At 41.7% G+C, this 21,034-nt stretch overlaps 1 protein-coding gene across 9 annotated transcripts in view; it reads right to left on the bottom strand.

Annotated features, from left to right (window-relative positions):
• Nucleotides 1–5,475: 5,475 nt before the first annotated feature.
• The window catches only part of LOC119955082, a 128,582-nt gene continuing 113,023 nt past the window's right edge, over nt 5,476–21,034 (bottom strand). For 6 of the 9 annotated variants that reach the window (XM_038780946.1, XM_038780942.1, XM_038780948.1 and 3 more), the window contains 2 exons: nt 12,118–12,201; nt 5,476–6,363 (listed from right to left, as the gene is read on the bottom strand). In XM_038780946.1, the coding sequence (XP_038636874.1) occupies nt 6,215–6,363; nt 12,118–12,201 (233 nt within the window). In that variant the 3' untranslated portion in view covers nt 5,476–6,214. Of the gene's footprint in view, nt 6,364–12,117; nt 12,202–18,757; nt 18,847–21,034 lie in introns of those variants that run through there. The other 3 variants (XM_038780947.1, XM_038780949.1, XM_038780950.1) reach the window with 2 other exon arrangements.

The following is a 21,034-nucleotide window of genomic DNA, read 5'->3' as shown; positions in this document are numbered from 1 at the left end:
TATAAGGTACATCCCACCTAGGTACCACGATACCCCTAATATAGCCGACCACACTCCTGGAAATAGGAGTGGAGCTGTATCTTTCTGGAAGTGCAATGTCCAGAACTGGATTAAATAAGGGCCTAAGCAGACCTGTATATATATTAAATATAATTTTCCTGCTTTTGTACTCAACACCTCTATTTATGAAGTCAATATCCAAAATGCTTGATGTCCTGAAAGCCATCAATATCAATGCACATGCACCCCTGGGTCCCTCCATTCCTTCAAGAAATGAAAACAAAGTAGAAAAGCCTTTCTGCTGTCTAGCAATAATGCTCAAGTGGCAATGACAGAATGACGGGATCAGAGAGGCAGTGGGTGTCAGAGAAACGAGGGAGGGATTTAAATTTTTTTGATAAGAAATACTACATGGCTACTGGGTGACTTAGTTTGGGGAACTCATGTGTTTGCTCTGCAGTTGCAGGATATGAGGCATGCAGCTTTGATCATCTCAGGGAGAATTACGAGTTGGGTGAGAAGCATCAAGTGAATGCTTAAGCATTCACTGGAAGAAACCTGGTTTACATGTCTGCCAGACCCAAAGAACAAAGAAAAGTACAACACAGGAAAAGGCCCTTCAGCACTCCAATCCTGCACCGAACATGCTGCCCGTCTAAACTAAAATATTCCACACTTCCGGGGTCCATGCCCCTCCATTCCTATCCTATTCATGTATTTGTCAAGATGCCCCTTAAACTTCACTATCGTCCCTGCTTCCACCACCTCCTCCGGCAGAGAGTTCCATGCACCTACTACCCTCTGTAAAAAAAACTTGCCTCGTCATCTCCTCTAAACCTTGCCCCTCACCACCTTAAACCTATGCCCCCTAGTAATTGACCCCTCCACCCTGGGAAAAAGTCTCTGACTATCCACTCTGGCTATGCCCCTCATACTTTTGTAGACCTCAAACAGGTCGCCCCTCAACCTCAGTCATTCCAGTGGGAACAAACCGAGTTTCTTCAACCTCCCATCATAGCTAATGCCCATCATACCAGACAGTGGTAAATCTCTTCTGCACCCTCTAAAGCCTCCACATCCTTCCAGTAGTGTGGCAATCAGAATTGAACACTATACTCTAAACGTGGCCTAACTAAGGTTCCATACAGCTGCAACACGATGTGCCAATTTTTATACTCAATGCCCCAGCATGCCATATGCCTTCTTGACCACCTTCTCCACCTGTGATGCCCCTTTCAGTTACCTGTGGACTTGTACACCTAGATCTCTGTCAATACTCGAGGGTTCTATCATTCACTGTATATTTCCTACCTGTATTAGACCTTCCAAAATGCATTACCTCACATTTGTCCAGATTTAACTCCATCTGCCATCTCTCCGCCCAAGTTGCCAAACGATCTAACGCCTGCTGTATCCTCTGACAGTCCTCATCGCTATCCGCAATTTCACCAACCGTTGTGCCGTCCGCAAACTTACTAATCAGACCAGTTACATTTTCCTCTAAATCATTTATATATACTATGAACAGCAAAGGTCCCAGCACTGATCCCTGAGGAACACCAGTAGTTACAGCCCTCCAATCAGAAAAGCACCCTACCATTGCTACTCTCTGCCTTCTATGCCTTCACTTTGGAAAGAATAACAGGAATGCGGAATATTTGGCTAATGGTAAAATTCTTGGTAGTGTGGATGAGCAGAGGGATCTCGGTGTCCATGTACATAGATCCCTGAAAGTTGCCACCCAGGTTGATAGGGTTGTGAAGAAGGCCTATGGTGTGTTGGCCTTTATTGGTAGAGGGATTGAGTTCCGGAGCCATGAGGTCATGTTGCAGTTGTACAAAACTCTAGTACGGCCGCATTTGGAGTATTGCGTACAGTTCTGGTCGCCTCATTATAGGAAGGACGTGGAAGCTTTGGAACGGGTGCAGAGGAGATTTACCAGGATGTTGCCTGGTATGGAGGGAAAATCTTATGAGGAAAGGCTGATGGACTTGAGGTTGTTTTCGTTAGAGAGAAGGTTAAGAGGTGACTTAATAGAGGCATACAAAATGATCAGAGGGTTAGATAGGGTGGACAGCGAGAGCCTTCTCCCGCGGATGGAGGTGGCTAGCACGAGGGGACATAGCCTTAAATTGAGGGGTAATAGATATAGGACAGAGGTCAGAGGTGGGTTTTTTACGCAAAGAGTGGTGAGGCCGTGGAATGCCCTACCTGCAACAGTAGTGAACTCGCCAACATTGAGGGCATTTAAAAGTTTATTGGATAAGCATATGGATGATAAGGGCATAGTGTAGGTTAGATGGCCTTTAGTTTTTTTTTCCATGTCGGTGCAACATCGAGGGCCGAAGGGCCTGTACTGCGCTGTATCGTTCTATGTTCTATGACCTAGCCAGTTCTGTATCTATCTTGCCAGCTCACCCCTGATCCCATGTGACTTCACCTTTTGTACCCGAAGGAGTCATGCTTATGGCCACTGCACTGGCATTTATGTCTGTAAAGATATCGCTGGGTAAAGGACTAGTGGGTCATTACCCTGTGTTTGTACAGATTCTTATAACATGTTTTTTGTCTGGTATAGTATTTTTCTTGTTTCAATAAACATTTTATTCTGTGTTCAAAGTACATCAACAGACTCCGGTTTCCTCCCACAGTCCATTGATGTGCAGGTAAGGTGGATTGGCCATGCTAAATTGCCCGTGTCCAAAAAAATGGTTCGGTGGCATTAAAGGGATAGTGTGGAGGTGAGGGGATAGGCTGGAGGTAAACACTAATACAAAGAATTCATTAAATATTTTAGCCTTGCGCTGAACACTTAAGCATACATCAGCATTTTCCTCAGAAAAAGGGCCCACTCCACCTGTCTGGTCTGCTTACCATTTATATGCTGGTAGATTATTGGGTTTCTTTTTATGTTGACTGCCATTTTATTCTCATACTCTATTTTCCAGTCACATTTTCCTCTTCACCTATTGCATTCACCCGACATTCATCATACACCTTCCCTTTTTTCTTCATCATCATCTCCATCATTCATGGAGCCTCATTCTCATTTTATTTTCCAATTAAGGGGCAATTTAGCATGGCCAATCCACCTACCCTGCACATCTTTGGGTTGTGGAGGTGAGACCCACACAGACATGGGGAGTATGTGCAAACTCCACAAGGAAAGTGACCTGTGGCCGGGATCAGATTCAGATTCTCAGTGCCGTCAGGCAGCCGTGCTAACCACTGCATCACCATGCCACCCCCCCCCCCCCCCAAATTTTGGGCCATTATCAGATTGCTCATTACTCTCTTCCATTACCAATAAAAACCTCATGATACAATGATCATTTACCCAGATAGTTCATCAGAGACGATTGGTCCACCTAATTTCCCAGCACCAAATCCAGCAATGCCTTCTTTCTAGTTGGACCAAGGACACCCTGGTCAAGGAAATTCTCCTGAATGGAGTTCAGAAATTCCTTCCCTTCATTACCTTGTCTAGTGAGAGAGCAGGAAAATAGGAAGACGATGCTGTCAATAATCTGTAAAAGAGCAGGTAGCCGAGGTACTGGGTGGGCTAAAAATTAATCGACTCATCTTTCCTGCAATATCTGGATATTTCCTGGATATCTTCATTCAGGTTTCTCTTTACCACAATGGCATTCAAGAAATGAGCCAGCTGGGAGAATAAAATGAAAGTACCGTATGAATCAAAGCCTTATCCAATCAAATATAAATGCTGATTGGAAGAAAGGTTCCTTGTGGAGGGGTCATCTACCTATTGAAGAATGATAGACCATTTAATCAACTTGACTTCCCAATTTATTCAACTATCACCAACTGCACAAATTATTCAGAGTAGGTCTCCAAGGATTACACCCAGTCAGCTTGGGACACCACAGAAGCTATCTGTTCATAGTCCGGCAATGATACTTGAGAAAAGCGCAAGATTGATATATTTTAGCACAAACCTTTGTCTGCATCCTTACTATTCTAGCTTAGCTCTCTGGAGACCCAAACAACTAAATACCAGCGGAGACTGGAGACCATGTCATATCTGACTGTTCAATTAGTTCCAGAAGTTCCAATTCCAAGGTCACATACAATACAGGTCACATACGATACAGCTGTTTTCCTCCTCATGAATTCTTGCTGTTCTGCTAACTGGAACATGTCAGTTTGTTCATAACCAACACGTTATGGAGGTGCGGGAAGTCCACCTCAAGTCTGACTAGGCTGGTATTGCACTACCCCCCCCCCCCCCCCCCCCCCCCCGAGAGTTTACAACCCTTGTCGCAATTTGTTCCTTGGACAGGCCTTCAGCGAGGAGTGGTTCAAATGGTGCTGGGGGTTTCCTTTCCTACTCAGTAATAACATTGTATGACAGTTGACGGATGTTGGGAGGGACATGCCGGTGACAAAGAAACCCAGACCTGTGCTCAAAATGTTGTTATATAAGGAACTCAGACAGATAACATGAAGCCAGATGATCGACTTAAATTATTTGCTTAGTCAAACCCTTGCCTTAGGTCGAATGGATACATGCTGGTGTAAATTGGCCGTCAGAGGCATTGGCATCAATGTGGTCATTAAGGGACAATTCTCAACATGCATCAAGAGCCCCCAACAGTGATGTAAACAAATTGCTTAGATTCTCTTCAGTATCTTGCCTTGGAATTAGCCAGTATGGAGGCAGAATGTTATGGGTATTTGGCGTGCAGCTCAGATACCAATGGATGTCTTCTGACTCACCGTTAGCATTAGTTAGGCATTGATCCAGAAATGGTTTCACATTTAGTGACTGATGCTAGAATAGCGACACAGCAAGATCTCTGCCTCTTGTCACATGCAGTCCAAAACCTGGCTTTTTTTCTGAAAACCTGAAATTCTTCATTTGAGATACCAAAACAAACTGCTAAACTGGTTGCGGCACAAATTTAAAACTCAGCAAAAATAAATGCTGCAGAGCAAGTGGGTTGCTTCCCACTCTGTGCATTTCAGATATTTACAGTGAATTGAATTGGGGGAGGAGCAAAGAACTGAAGATGTGGCATAATTTAGTCAATGGGGTTAGGGTTGATCGAAAGTGCAAAAATTAACCATCAGCCTCAGATTCTAAAGAACTCTAATATACAATTATCCATAGTCAATGGGGACCTTTGCCAAAAAGAGATCTGAAAGGCTAACAGATGGTTGGAATAATACTGCAAAGCATTTTAACAAAGGACTTGATTCATAAACAATTTCTAATGACCTATTTTTGTAAAACAAAGGCATCTTTGCATCAAACCAGAGCATCTTGCAGGTATGATTTTTAAGCAAAATAAAGACATTAGTACTCACCACGTTGCTTTGAAGGCTTAGTGCTTAAGATACACTGCAATTACAAAGCTTTTAGATGTGCAGGATTTAAAACTTTGACCGCACCTTCAAAATTAAAGTGAAAAATTTGACAGGCCTGACCCAGTCATTTTGTAGCAAGGTTTGAAGTAGACTTGAATTGTCAATATTCTTTAATAACAAATAAATCTGACATCAAAATAAGTGAATAACTTCATAGAATAGCAAAACAATGGTATTGAGTCTCTCATCATTTGCAAACATTATGCAAAATATTGCTGTTACATGGAAGTAGAAAATGTAGTGTCAAAATATTACAACGTTCAATATAAAAAAATTGACTTCATGAACAGTACAGTAAGCCAACTTACCAGTGTTTCAGATCAAAATATACATTCTGAAAATACAATGGATCAAGAAATTCTTGTACAGCCACTCGTTTCTTTATTCATAGTCATCAGTGGCACTCTCTTCAATACTTTGTGTAGAAAATCAGCTTGATCTATATACTGAAATCAAGCACTATGTACAATTCAACTGAGGTACTAGTCAAAGCAAACGAGGCAATAGCCACATGCCTTGATGGAATCTGATATCAGTTCCAAAGGGAATTGCCTGAAACAACTCGTTAGACAACAAAGCATCTGATCGCAGTTAATATGGATTGACAACAAATGAACAATTAAACCTTTTCATTCTGAGCCTTGGTAGGGAATTACCAGGCCATTAGTAAGTAGCAGCTGAAGGAAATGTTACTTAAAATGCTCAAAAGTAGTGACAAAAAAATCACCTTTGTATTCCGTACAAATGAACGGTTCATCTTTCTTTTTTTTTAAAGAAAGGCTCAGTATTAAAGGCTGCTACTCAGAGAAATTTCATCACACAATTATTAGGATTTGGTTCTGGCTTTTGCCCTGGTTTTGCAGTTCTTTCCAGAAACAGGTAGCAGACTGACGAGAACAGCACGCTCTCCTGATGAGGAGTAAGTTTTATCCCGGATCATAATACGACAGTTGTAGCTGGGTAGAAGTTTGGCATCTGTTGCAAACAGGAAAAAAAGGTTTAACACCCAAGGATCAACACTTTTATCCAACAAATCCGTTCATCTTTTTACCCCTTCATTTCCTGAAAATGCTGATTTGATTGGTTCCACAGATGCCAAGTTAACTTTAAGAGCATGCGCACTTGACCATTTTCATGTAAAGACCTGGTACATCCTTGGGATATTCCAAAAGGCCTATTCACCAATTGTTGGCAGGTTATTTGCTCAAAATGAACTAGGAATCATGGTTGATGCTAATCCTGTCCATACCCGCATCCACAAATAATTTTTACCATCAGGGCGGATGACTTTAACTGCATTTTCCCATCTTGGAGAAACAGGGGCCCAATTTTTATTCTGACTGCTGCTTCAACTAATTCAGTATATAACAGAGGGACCAAACTCAACCAACTTGGATCAACACAATTCAGTATCAGAGCTTAATGCTCCAGCATGGGCGGCACGGTAGCATAGTGGTTAGCACTGTTGCTTCGCAGCGCCAGAGACCCGCATTAGATTCCCGGTCTGGATCACTGTCTGTGTGGAGTCTGTGCCTGCATTGGTTTCCTCTGGACACTCGGGTTTCCTCCCACAAGTCCCAAAAGTCCCTGAATTCTCTCTGTGTACCCGAACAGGTGACGAGGGACTTTTCACAGCAATTTCATAGTAGTGTTAATATAAGCCTACTTGCAACACTAATAAAGATTCTTATTTAGTACAGCCTTTTGATCCTACAGTTTTGTCCTGAAGATGATGTTTCGTGCTGGATCAGCTCAATCAGCCCTGATTCTTCACCAAAATGGCTATTCTTCATTTGAGATCAGGGTGAGTGTAATCAAGTGATTTGATAAGAGGTTGTCGCAATAATGACCTGTTCGTGCTGAAATGACTAATTACAGGCATGATGAAAGTGGTCAACTTGAAATGAAACATATTCAGGGTCCTTTAAACCTGGCCTATTTAAGGAAAGTTTATAATGCACAGATGGAACGTTAACTTGAGCTGGTTCCTGTCTGTGGTTAGAAGATGTCATTTGGCAGTTTGGAACAGAGCACGGTTTCACCAGTCTATGACACAGGTCAGCAGAGTATAAGAATCAAACATTGGAGACTTTTTCGCTTCAGAGGTGACCTATAGGAACAACCTCGCACATGCAGAGCCCGAGTGAAGTCTCAGTGAACAGAACAGACCTCAGAGAAGAATTTGATCAATTTACTTCAAATCTACTTATGTCCGAAGCTGAGAGTCTGAGTCACATTGTGATCATTTGTATAGCATAAGATTTGAATACATAGTGTATTTGATGCAAGTTCAGTGAATAAATCGTGTTGAATCATAAGTTCAGTGTAGAGTTAGTTTGATAAGTAACTGTTTGACCTCTTGTAAGAATAGAGACACCAAGAAGCTCAACAGGTTGGAGAGTGAAAAGATACAAAACTCTGACCTTTGTATAATAATCAGGAATGAGAACCAGGTAAGTTTTCTCGCCTGTTTCTTTTGACCTTCATCTCACTTGGTAAAGTTATGCATCCCAATGATACCCTTTTGTATGCAAGTTTTTAAAGATTCTTTTGTTGACAACCAAGATAGAAAACAATTTTCAAAGGTTCATTGGCTTGCTTAACTAAATGACCAGTATACTTACCCAAAATGTCTCCTAATAAGAACAAGGAGCAAGAGTAGGCCATCTGGCCCCTCAAGTCTGCTCCGCCATTCAATGAGATCATGGCTGATCTTTTTTGGACTCAGCTCCACTTTCTGGCCCGAACACCATAACCCTTAATCCCTGCATTCTTCAAAAAACTATCTTTATTTTAAAAATATTTAATGAAGGAGCCTCAACTGCTTCACTGGGCAAGGAATTCCATAGATTCATAACTCTTTGGGTGAAGAAGTTCCTCTTAAGCTCAGTCCTAAATTTACTTCCCCTTATTTTGAGGCTATGCCCCCTAGTTCTGCTTTCACCTGCCAGTGGAAACAACCTGCCTGCATCTATCCCATCTATTCCCTTCATAATTTCATATGTTTCTATAAGATCCCCCCCCCGCATCCTTCTAAATTCCAACGAGTACAGTCCCAGTCTACTCAACCTCTCCTCGTAATGCAACCCCTTCATCTCTAGGGTTAATCTAGTGAATCTCCTCTGCACACCCTCCAGAGCCAGTACGTCCTTTCTCAGGTAAGGAGACCAAAACTGATCACAATACTCCAGGTGTGGCCTCACTAACACCTTATACAATTGCAGCATAACCCCCCCTAGTCTTAAACTAATAGGTGGATAAATGCCTATAAATGCTCAGATATTAGTGGCAGCAGTGGATAAATCCTCCTTGATAAGCTGCTAACAACATCAACAGCTACCTTAATTTGGTGGGAGGAACTGATTAATCATCTGTTCAGATTTGCTGGACTGTAACAGGTACTACTAATATGTTGTATTTCCTTGATCTTTCACGGGATGTGGGTGTCACTGGAAAGGCCAACATTTGTTGCTCATCCCCGAATACTTAAATGAAGTAGTTTGCTGGACCATTTCGGAGGGCATTTGGGAGTCAACCATGTTGCTGTATCTATGGAGTCACATATATGCCAGACCGGGTAACAATGGCAGATTTCCTTTCCTAAAGGACATTGGTGACCCAGATGGGATTTTAGGTATAATCAACCACCATTAACGAGGCTAACTTTATATTCCAGGTGTATGAATTGAATTTTAATTCCACCAGCTGCTATGGTAGGATTTGACCCCATTCATCCCCATCACATTAGTCTGGGTCTCTGGATGACTAGTCTAGTGATGTTACCACTATACAGCCTTCTCCCCATACATCAGACTTTTGCAGCAACTGCACTTGCATATAATTACTTTTAAAATTCAAGTTGAGAGCTTCACAAATGTAGCTTTCCTAACATTATAAAATACATCATCCACCAGAAAAGGGCAACAAAAGGAACCAACTCAGTCAGGCAACTGTTTGCATAATGTAAAAGTGGCAGCGGAGTACAGAATGTGAATCGGGTAAACAACTGAGAATTGTCAAGATGCAACAAGGTTATGTACACACAGAACGTGAGAAAGTTATCCCATAAACATTGTTTGATCCTCCAGCAAATCTGCAAAGGGACTGGGTTCCAGTTTTGCCATCTGAACTGGGTTCTCGGATTAACCAACAACTTTTCATTTAACCTTCAATCCAAACTACATCCGTTGGCATGATTAGAATAGGTATCGGGGGCAAGATTTTAAATCAGCAGTGGTGGACTGAAGTCACAATGCTGGTGGAAATGAAGCAAAGTCTGACAGGAACTCACAGGGTCAAATAAGGAACACAAATTGCATCGGTTAACTATGCCAAGATGGTAGTGAGAATTTTGGTACCTATGTTTTGCCGTTTTGAATCTTGTACGCTGTTATGAATTAGGAATAACTGCCAACCGTCTTTAATCCCGCCCCATGTCCTCCATCCTCAGCTCCAACAATAGGACCGAAGAGCTCATGAACCTTTTTCCCTAATCAACTGCTACATGTCTCCCTCCTCCTAGCCACCCAGGCCAAACTTTATACAAAATTGCCCAAACCATGAACAGAGTTTTTCTCCCATCTCCACGTCATGCTCTCTCCAAACTCTTTTGATCATCTTTTGCTGGACTTTAAACATAGGAATTAGGAGCAGAAGTAGGCAATTCAGCCCTTTTGAGCCTGCTCCGTCATTCAATCAGATCATGGCTGATCTCTTCCTAGTCTCAAATCCACCTCACTACCTGTTGTCCATATCCCTTTAACCAGTTTATAAAATCAGAAATATATCTATATCCTTCTTGATATAGGGGGCACTATGGAGCAACAAGTTCCAAAAATTCACCACCCTCTGCATGAAGTAGTTCCTCCTCATCTCTGTTCTAAATCTACTGCCTTTCAACCTACACCCGTGACCTCTCGTTCTAGAAACTTTCCCAATCCTCTGGCTTTGCTACTAATCTTTGCTACGCAGTATGTTTTTTTTTACATTAAAAGCTCTGCTGCCCCTGTCTTTATTCAAAGAAGTTCTGCTCACCTATTACAGCTGTGATTACTCGCTCACTTTAGCATCTGATCAAGCCATTTTGAAATGCTCAGGATTGTTCACAAATCCTTCGGTGGCCAGCTCCACAAGCCCAAGGAATCTACGCTCATATAATTCTGGTCTAAGTTCCCAGATTTTAACTGTTTTGTTATTGGCAGCTATGTAATAATAATAGTTTGTCACAAGTAGGCTTCAATGAAGTTACTGTGAAAAGCCCATGTAGACCGTAATAACTCCCTCCTAGAACCCCGTTGGCCTGATAAAACCTTATTCCTTCAAGATACTCCTTAAAAAAACGACATTCCTCACGAAGCTTTACCCTCATATTGCCATATGGGACTTGGTATTTAATTTTGCTCCATAACAGCCTGGTGAAGCACCCTGGGATAATTTATTACAGGGATTGCCTTTTATCTACTTCCAAATTATTTACTGAGACAATTCAAGTGCAATATTAGTAGGTCACTGTGAAAAAAGAACCATCTGGTGTTATTGTTATTATATTTTTATCGATTCAGACTGGAAAGAGCACACGGGCAGGTTTTCTTGTACATTTTGTAAAGGAAATAATCTCCATTGTACTTAACACAATGTAAAAATAAAACGCTCAGACTCAAATGCATCTAAGAGAGTCAAACACGCGGACAGAGGTAAGATCCCAGGAGGTTAAAATTGTTTAACTGTCCAGAAAGTGAAACACATGGGGAAATCTTGTTGAAAATGTATCCTGAGGCTTTTAGTCAATGCACAAAATCAGTTTCAATATGTAACTCTAGCAAGAGAAGAGTAGTGCAGGTCTTTGGACCGTTTATCATTTGTAGTGATGAGGCGGGGGACAAGGACAAGACATAATTATTTTCCAACTTCCTAGCATTGAGAAAGAGGGATGGAGAACACTTTTAGTGCTGTGGCGCATACAAGAGAGAGGAGATAGGTTGGAAATCCTTTGGAGGTCATATCGAAGCTGAAGGTGAACAAGGTGCTAGTTTGTAACAATTTATCTTGATTTACATGAAAATGTACAAAGTCTTTCAAACAAGTTATCATATGGGTTTTATGAGTATGTATGCAGGTTAGAGCCGAGCAGCCTGGGTTTGTTCAGAAATTCAAGACTTCAGGTAATAACAAACAAGACAGAGCAGCGGAATCAGAGAAGGCAGCTCAAACTGCAAAGCGAGTTGAACAAGTTATGTAAGCAGAGAAATAGTGGATTGAAATTTAACATGTACGCCAAGGTAAATGGATTAAACTTACGCCATAATGTTTAAATAGCTAGGAATGAAATGTACAGAGGAGTCTGAGGTAGGTAAATGTAGTGCTTGATCAATGAAGAGAAATCATCAAAAGCAACAAAATTGTCATTCAAAACAATAGAACATGGGTTAGAGGAATTGAAGTGAAAATCGCTTTATTGTCTCGAGTAGGCTTCAATGAAGTTACTGTGAAAAGCCCCTAGTCGCCACATTCCGGCGCCTGTCCGGGGAGGCTGGTACGGGAATTCATGATCAAACTGTAGAATGCTCCAGTGTCAGAACACATCTAAACTACTACATCCCATTTTGGTCACCAAGAGACACATTGAAACACACGAGCAATAGGGAACAGATTCTAAACGTCAAAAGTTGAAAGTCATTAGGAACAGTTTATTAGGAACAGTTTATAAATAGTTTTTGTAATAAGACTCACCAGTGCAATGGCTGCCAGAAGCAGTCCCTTCATCATGTCCCCCCTTCTCCAGCTCAACCAAAGGTTTGCAAGTAGTAAATAATTCTAAAGGGAGGGGGAAAAAAAGTGTCAACTATCCATTAATTTCCAAGTACTAGAGGTTCAGCTCTGAAGAGTGCTTTCAATTCTCCTATCTCTCCCATGTTGCTGCTCCAGTTGCTCCCATCATAGGTACGGTCCCTAGAGGGGCAGCAAGAGCGAGAATTTGGGAACGTGATTGGAGGAACTGGAGAAGCCAGCACAGGATAGTAAGAATCTGTGATTAGAGAAACAGCTCTTTGCGGATTTGGTCTCTCCCATGCTCACTGCTCTTCCAATCTAACTCTGCATTGTTTCCCCACTCGCAACAAGATTCCAGGGCCTGCTAGCTGCATAGCCTCCTTTGGACCTCTAGGGAGCCTTAACGTAATATTGTAAAAGGGAAACCTTTAGTCTTCGCTTTTTCATGAGATACTTGCAATGACTAGAGGGTACATGTTTTGAACTCTGTTTCGAAATCACACTTGACCTGCTCTGGGTATTGGATACTGCCAACGGTCTTTTTCCAATGACCTCTTAACCAGTTCAAATCGCCTTCATCACCAGTATAATTCTATCAATGGTTAGAAATTTGAGTCCGGTGTGGATATATTCTTGGATTCAGTAAAGCAAATTATTCCCTCAAGTTATGAGCACCGTAACATTATAGTATTGACTCGTCACCTAGAGAATGTCAACATATCTTTCATTATCTCCAGGAATTCATTATCTCCAGGAAATTAGTCCAGATTTCCTTTATGAATTCTCATCTTTATCTCACAGCCCTGCTACCCTGTGAATTTAGGCCTTCCACAGCCAAGTTATGTTCAATAGTAGCACCGTTAAACATGCATTTCATCAAGGTCCACACATTACAGCATAGTTTGGCGGCACGGTAGCACAATGGATAGCACTGTTGCTTCACAGCGCCAGAGTCCCAGGTTTGATTCCCGGCTTGGGTCACTGTCTGTGTGGAGTCTGCACGTCTCCCAGTGCCTGCGTGGGTTTTCTCCGGGTACACCGGTTTCCTCCCACAAGTCCTGAAAGACGTGCTTGTTACGTGAATTGAACATTCTGAATTCGCCCTCTGTGTACGCCGGAATGTGGTGACTAGGGGATTTTCACAGTAACTTCATTGCAGTATTAATGAATGCCTACTTGTGAAAATAATGATGATTATTAAAACCCCAAAACATGACAGAATCATATACAGATTATGTATAATTATAGTGTCACTGTTTGAGGAAAAGTCCAGGATTTTGTCAAGACAAACAGAAATGCCCTGGTCCAGAATGCCTCAAGCAGCTCCATACTGGCCATTACCTCTAGTAGTTCAGACTGGATCACTAGCCATGGAGAGGGAGTCATGCCATAGGCTAGAATACAGTAAGCTCCAGTTGGTAGAAAATTGAAAGAAAAACCCGACTTACTTATCACATTTCTCTACTCAAATTGCACTTAATGAAACTTAGTTCGACAAAGGTAGGCACTTAACAAAACAGTTTACTTACAAATAATACAGCCGAAAAAATATATCAGCTCACCAATCTATTGTGTGCCAAGCCGTCAATGATTCACCATTGCAGCACATCAACCCAGACTGCTTTTTCCAAAACAGATTCTTATTGGCAGTCGTAGCCCAGTACATCTTAAACTGCAACATATTGCAGTTTTATTTCCAAAACAACTGAATCAGCAATGATCTTATCGAATGGCAATGCAGGCTCGAGAAACCAAATAGCCTATTCCTCCCTCTAACCTGCATGGTTGTTTAAATCACCAAGAAGCAATTTCCTGCTTACTGGATTAACCTTGCGTTTTTCCATTACGGGTTTTCTCCTCCTCTAACCACACTTTGTGACGTTTTGACTGTGACAACTGTCAGCTTCTAAACAAACATCGGTTGGAGAATATTTGCATTGTAATTTGAGTTTCTGTCCAATGCAAGACGCATTAAGTGTTCCCAGTATGGGCCCCTTAATGGCGGTTTAATATTATACATCTCAGGAATAGGCAATTGTTTCATTGATCTACAGCAGCTTTATTTCAGAATTCCTGAAGGATTAAATCGATCATCTAAGCTAATTTTGCATAGTTTTCTATTCATTTTGGCTGTTATGGAAAAGTTTGACCACTACATTTAATGGCCCTTTAATCAGTCTGCTCAGCATAGGTTGTCGATATGAAATTACATTTATTTATTATTTATAAATTGTAAGTTATTTATATAGGATGCATTAATTAGAAGTGGGTTTTAACATAATCCAACACCTTCTACAATCTCAACACAGCCTTCTAGATCATAGAAAGGCCACGGCAAACAGAAATAGTATTGTCCTAAACTGAAGTTTAATGCGTTGTGATCTCTAGGGTTTTCTGCCAAGCTCTCCATGCAGCCAGCCTAGAAAAATAGATACTGCCACAGGTGTCCCATGGAACTGAAACCACAAATGTCCAACTACCTGCTGAGAACTATAACTTATTCTATTTTTTTATCCAAAAATACTAGTTTTCCATACTCTTCTTTCAGGCAAATACAACTGTACAGTCAGCAATATTACAATCACAATATTCAATATCCTACACGATTAAGAGGCGCATTGCTACTTTTGGAATAGAATTGCCGGATTATGTTTCTCTAATTGTTCTACCATTAACCTACAACAGCAATGACATTGCAACAATTAGTTCACTTAATAGCCACACAAAGATTTCCTTCTTGTCTTTCAATATTTCTGTTTTTTAAGTGATGTACAGTATCTGGAACTGGACGAGCAGAGGTTTCCTCCAACCAAATATTCTGAAGACTAGAAATCATTGTCTGCAGTTCCCACCACAAACTCTGTTCCCCAAGAACTGAATTCACCCTGATAAATGAGGCCGATCCAGATCACTTGCAATCTTGCTGCAGTATTTCAGTTTTTGCAATGAGCTTCTGACTACAAATTCGCTCAATCGCCAAAGCAGCCACCTGAACCCCCCCCCCCACCACTCCTCCCACAGCTCATTCGACTTCATAAACCTAAGCTCTGCTGCCCATATCCTAATTTCCACCAAGTCCCATTCAAATATTACCCCAATGCTCACTTGACTTGCATTGGCTCTTGATACAGCAGCATCTCAAACTTCATCGTCCCCTTTTTTAAATTCTCTTCATGGCCTGACACCCTTTCCTTCTCTAATCTCCTCTGGCCCTACAATCCGCCAAGAGCTATGCACTCCAATTCCGGCATCTTGCGCAACTCAATTCTACTCGCTCCACAAGTGGCCATGGTTACTTCAGCTACCAGAGCCCGATAATTCTTACCCCCAAGACTTTCCATCTCTTCCTTCACCTGAAGAAGCCTTTCAAATCCTACCATTTTGCTGCCCTAATATGTCAAATGGCTTGGTGTGAAATTTAGCTTGCCAGACTCTCCAGTAAAGCACCTGGGGTTGTTTCACTACTTCAAAATGTGTTATAAGTCATTGTTGGTTGGTATAAAGCCCCATTATTCCAGAAAATACTGGATTTATCTATCAGTTACATACATTTCATATCTTCGCTACACAACATCATGGCCTTTATCCATTGGAATGTGGAAATTTCATTCTTCAACTATGTTGAATGAAAATGAATTCTATTATAAGCATTCATGGTTGCAAATAAAGACATTCCTAATTTTAGCCCAAGAAACTTAAATAACCCTCAACAGACTCTTTTCCAATTCAGATTCATTCTGTCTCACTTTATGTTTTAACATGCTTATCAACAAATATGCGATCATCCTCCTGCTTCCAGCCAAGAGCAATTTAATGTGACACTCGTGATGCATTCATTTCATAGCTTCCTCCAACCTCAAACACAAAATGTCAGTGCCACAGTAATGCAACACTTTCATGCAGTGAACACAACGGATTACATTTTCATCCGCCCAGTCAGTGTAGGTCAACATAGCTAAATTTATGTTTACTCAAAAAAATAATTTAAGACAAGGCCTCAAAACTCATGCTAGTTTTGCTACCTTATTTCTCCGTTAGTTGTTTTCTCCTATTAGAAAAGAAAGCTGATACTGCCTCAATTAGCTAGTGGTTGAATCAGGTCACTTCTGTGTACAGCCTAAGTGGATTTATCTTTTTGATTCACCCAAGGGGTGTTGAATCTTAGTTCACGGAGTTAACTGAAGCTCACATTCTAAAGACTCGATTAACTAGGTTGAATCATAGAATCCCTATTGTGCAGAAGGCGGCCATTTAGCCCATCGAGTTGGTCCGAGGGCCGCTCTGAAAGAGCACTCCACCCAGCCCACTCTCCTAATAACCTCTTAACCTAACCAACACACTGCGTTGGTGGTGGAAGGAATGTTTGTGGAAAGGGTACCAATCAAGTGGGCTGCTTGGTCCTAGACAATGTCGAGCTTCTTTGAGTGTTGTTGGAACTGCACTCATCCAGGCAAGTGCGGAGTATTCCATCACATGCCTGACGTGTGCCTTGTAGATGGTGGATGGGCATTGGAGAGTCAGGAGGTGAGCTATTCGCCATAGAATTCCTAACCTCAGTTACAGTATTGTAGCCACAGTATTTATATGGCTAGTCCCATTCAGTTTGTGATTAATGGATATTAATAGTAGGGGATTCAGTGATGGTAAATCCATTGAATGTCAACGGACAAATGGTTTAATTCTCTCTCATTGGAAATGGTCATTGCCTGGCACTTCTGTGGCACAAATGTTACTTGCCACTTGGCAGCCCAAGCCTGGATTTGTCCGGATCTTGCTGCATTTGGACATAGGCTGCTTCATTATCTGAGGAGTCACGAATGGTGCTGAACATTGTGCAGTCATCAGCAAACATCCCACATTTTACCTTTTGTTGAAGGGAAGGTATTTGATGGAACAGCTGAAGATAGTGGGCCTAGGACACTACCCTGAGGAACTCCGGCAGTGATGTCCCGAGACGGAGGTAACTGACCTCCAAAAACCACAACCATCTTCCTTTTTGCTAGCTATGACTCCAGCCAGTGGAGAGTTCAACCCCCCCCCCTTTTCCCAATGACTCCAGTTTTGCTAGGGCTCCTTGATGCCATACTTAATCGAGTGCTCACTCTCAACTCACCTCTGGAGTTTTGTCCGTACTTGAACCAAGGCTGCAATGAGGTCAGGAGTTGAGGGACCCTAGCGGAACCCAAACAGAGCGTCCTTGAGCAGCTTATTGCTCAGTAAGTGCTATTTGATAGTGATGCTGATGACCCATTCCATCACTTTACTGATGATAGAGTAGACCGATAGGATAGTAATTGGCTGGATTAGATTTGACTTACTTTCTGTGTACAGGACATACCTGGGAAATTTTCCACATTGCCAGGTAGATGACAGTGTTATAGCTGTATTTGAACAGTTTGGCGAGGGGTGCACAAGTCTTCAGTACTATTGCTGGAATATTGTCAGGCCCCATAGCCTTTGCAGTATCCAGTGCCTTCAACCGTTCTTGTTTTCCCATGGGGTGAATCGAATAGGCTGAAGACTGATATCTGTGACACTAGAGGCCTCTGGAGGAGACCGAGATGGATCATCCACTCGGCACTTCTGGCTGAAGATTATTGCGACTGCTTCAGCCTTATCTTTTACACACATGTGCTGGGCTCCTCCATCATTGAGGATGGGGATAGTTATGAAGCCTCCTCCTCCTCCAGTGAGTTGCTTAATTGTCTACCACCAGCCATGACTGGATGTGACAGGACTGCAGGTAATGGTAGAGTGGGAGATATGACAGGCTATGAGGTTACAATTGTGGCCGAGTACAATTCTGCTGCTGCTGATGGCCCACATCACCTCATGGATGACTAGTCTCGAGTTGCCAGATCTGTTCTGAATTGGATTCAATTTCTAACACCTGCTTTCCGACAGTGCAGGAGGCCAATCAGCCCATCAAGTGTGCACCAACCCTCTGAAAGAGCAGCCTATCTAGGGCCCACTGTCTCGCCCAATCCCTATAATCTCAAAACTCCCCTAACCTACACACAGTCAATCATAGAATCTACAGTGCGAAGGCGGCCATTAGAGTCTGCATCGGCCCTTGGAAAGAGCACACTATGCAAGCCCTCACCTCCACCCGATCCCCATAACCACACCTAACGTTTTTGGACACTAAGGGCAATTTAGCATGGCCAATCTACTGAACCTGCACATCTTTGGACTGTGGGAGGAAATCAGAGAAGAAGGAAGAAACCCACGCAGACACGGAGAGAGTGTGCAAACTCCACACAGTCACTCGAGGCCAGAATTGAACCCAAAGCCCTGGCGCTGCGAGGCATGTGAAATCATGTCGCCCTGTGACAGGATTCAAACCCTGGGGCTCTGGATCACCAGTCCAGTGACAATACCACAAGGCTACTGCCTCCCCATGCCACTGCCAGTTCTGATCGTGATGAGAGTTCCTTAATTAATCAGTAACTTCCTGATCATCCTTGCAGATGTGTGAATCACAGTAATATTAGGCGACTAATTTTCAGTCTTTTCCGATGATTCTTAATATTTCATAATTTTACCTCCACTTGCACATTGGATAACATCAGCACAAACTAGGTACCGTACTTGCCGAGTCTCGTTACCACCAAGTCAGTTCCTGTGGATTAGTTGGTGTAATCTAGGTCAATTTCAAGCACTTTGCAAATCGGGCCATCCTTTATCGAACTGAAATATTATAAGAACAAAAGTAAGTCATATGGCCCTCAAGAGCCTGTTTTGCTGGTCAATAAGATCATGGCTGATCTGACCTTTGCTTCAACAACATATTCCTGCCTGCTCACCACGATTCTCCATTCCTCTATAGTTCAAATATTTGTCTATCCCAGCTTTGAATATATTCAATTCCTCCACAGGTCTCCAGGGTGAGAATCCCAAAGATTCATGACCCAATGAGGGAAGAAATTCCTCCTCGTCTCAATCTTAAACAGACTTCATATTCTGAAACTATGTCCACTGGTTCTACATTCCTCCATTAGGTGGGAAAAAAATCTTCTCTGCATCTACTACTCTATCAAGTCCTTTCAGAATTTGTTTCAAAGATCACCTCCCATTCTTCTAAACTCCAATGAGTGTCGTCCCAACCTGTTCAACCTTTCCTCATACTTCTTTATCTCAGGAACAAGCTAGTGAACCTTCAGAACTGCATCCAATCTAAATATCCTTATTCCCTTAAATAAGGAGGCACAAACTGTATGGAGACCCTAGTAGTGATTTCACCAACACCATAAACAGTTGCAGCAAGAACTTCCCTACTTTTATACTCCATCTCCCTTGCAATAAAAAACAATCAAGTGCCTTCCTTATTACTTGCTGCACATGCATGTTAACCTATGTACAAAGATACCTTGGCATTTTGTAGCCTTCGATTTGAATAATATTTCACATTTCTATTTTCCCTAACAAAATTGATTACACTGCATCTTGCCCACATTATGCACCACCTTGTCAAATTTTTGCCACCACATTTAGGCCATCTATAATTCCGTTGCAGATTCTGTGCACTCCTCAACCTCCATTTCCACTTAGCTTTGTATGGTCAGTAAATACTTTCAACTTTTTCAATCCCCTCAAATAATAAAAAAATTGTAATCCCTGTGGCACTTGACTTTAAGTTTGTCAACCTAAAAATGACACATTTATCTTGACTTGTCGGTTAGCCAATCTTTTATCAATGCTGACATCTTACCCCAGCACCAAGAGCTCTTGTGCAGTGGTTTTAATATAACTTTATTAAAGGTCTTTTTGTAAATCCAAATGTGCCACTCCTAACTGATTCTCCTTTACCACCCTACTTGTTACAGCCTCAGGGAACTTGTCGAAAATATAATTCCCCTTTTACAAAACCATGTTGGCTCCGCTCGATTATATTTTGAATAATCCAATTTCTTATTAATTGGCCGACTAACTGGCTTATGGTATCTGCTTTCTGTCTCCTTGCTTTCCTGAAGAGGAGTTACGCACAAGGTTTTCCAATCCAATGGGACCTTTTCAGAATTTCGGAAGCTTACAGCCAATGCATGTAGGCCATCAGGTTCAGGGGTCTCTTTAGACTTCAGTTTACATAGTAATTTTTCCAGAGCGATAAAAGTTTATACTTCCCTTTTCCCCCCTGATATTTTACTATTATTGAATTTCTATTACTGTCTTCTAAAAGAAGTTAGATACAAGATATTTTCAGAATCTTTGACATTTCAACGTTTCATATTATTAATTCGCCAGTCATATCCTCTAAAGAACCAATGCTTATTTTAGTTACCTACTCCCCTTTTATAAACTTATAGAAGCTGTTTTTATATTTCTTGCTAATTTATTCACAATTTATTTTCTATCTTTAAGCCATCCTTTGCTGATGTTTCCCAAGCTGTTGAGAAATTGGATGCCTTTTCTTTCAATTTGGTATCATCCTTAAATTTCCTAGCTAGTCACAGATCCTTCTCATGGTTTTTTTTCCTCCCCGCGATCGAATGCGCATCTTTGTTGAATTATGAAATATCTCCTCGAATGTCTACAACTGCTGCTCTAGTCTTACATCTTAACCCACTTTTCCAGTCCACTTTAGTCAACTCACTCTTCACACCTTTGAAATTGCCTCCAAGTTTATGACACATGTTTCAGACGCTAGTTTCTCACCCTCAAAATAAATGTGAAATTTTTTCACATTATGGTCATTCTTCCCTTGAAGTACTTTCATCGAGAATCATGTTGTTAAATGTATAATTTCATGGACGTGATCATCACTGGCAAGGCCAGCATTTGTAGCTCATCCCAACTGCCCTTGAACGGAGGGGGCTTCATAGGCTGGTTCAGAGATCAGTTAAACATATTGCAGTAAATCTGGAGTCGCTTGTGAGCA

This window comes from Scyliorhinus canicula, chromosome 20, assembly GCF_902713615.1.
Source record: "Scyliorhinus canicula chromosome 20, sScyCan1.1, whole genome shotgun sequence".
Lineage (NCBI taxonomy): Eukaryota > Metazoa > Chordata > Chondrichthyes > Carcharhiniformes > Scyliorhinidae > Scyliorhinus > Scyliorhinus canicula.
Note: the sequence above shows the minus strand (reverse complement) of the source record. Positions and strands in the feature narration are given on the sequence as shown.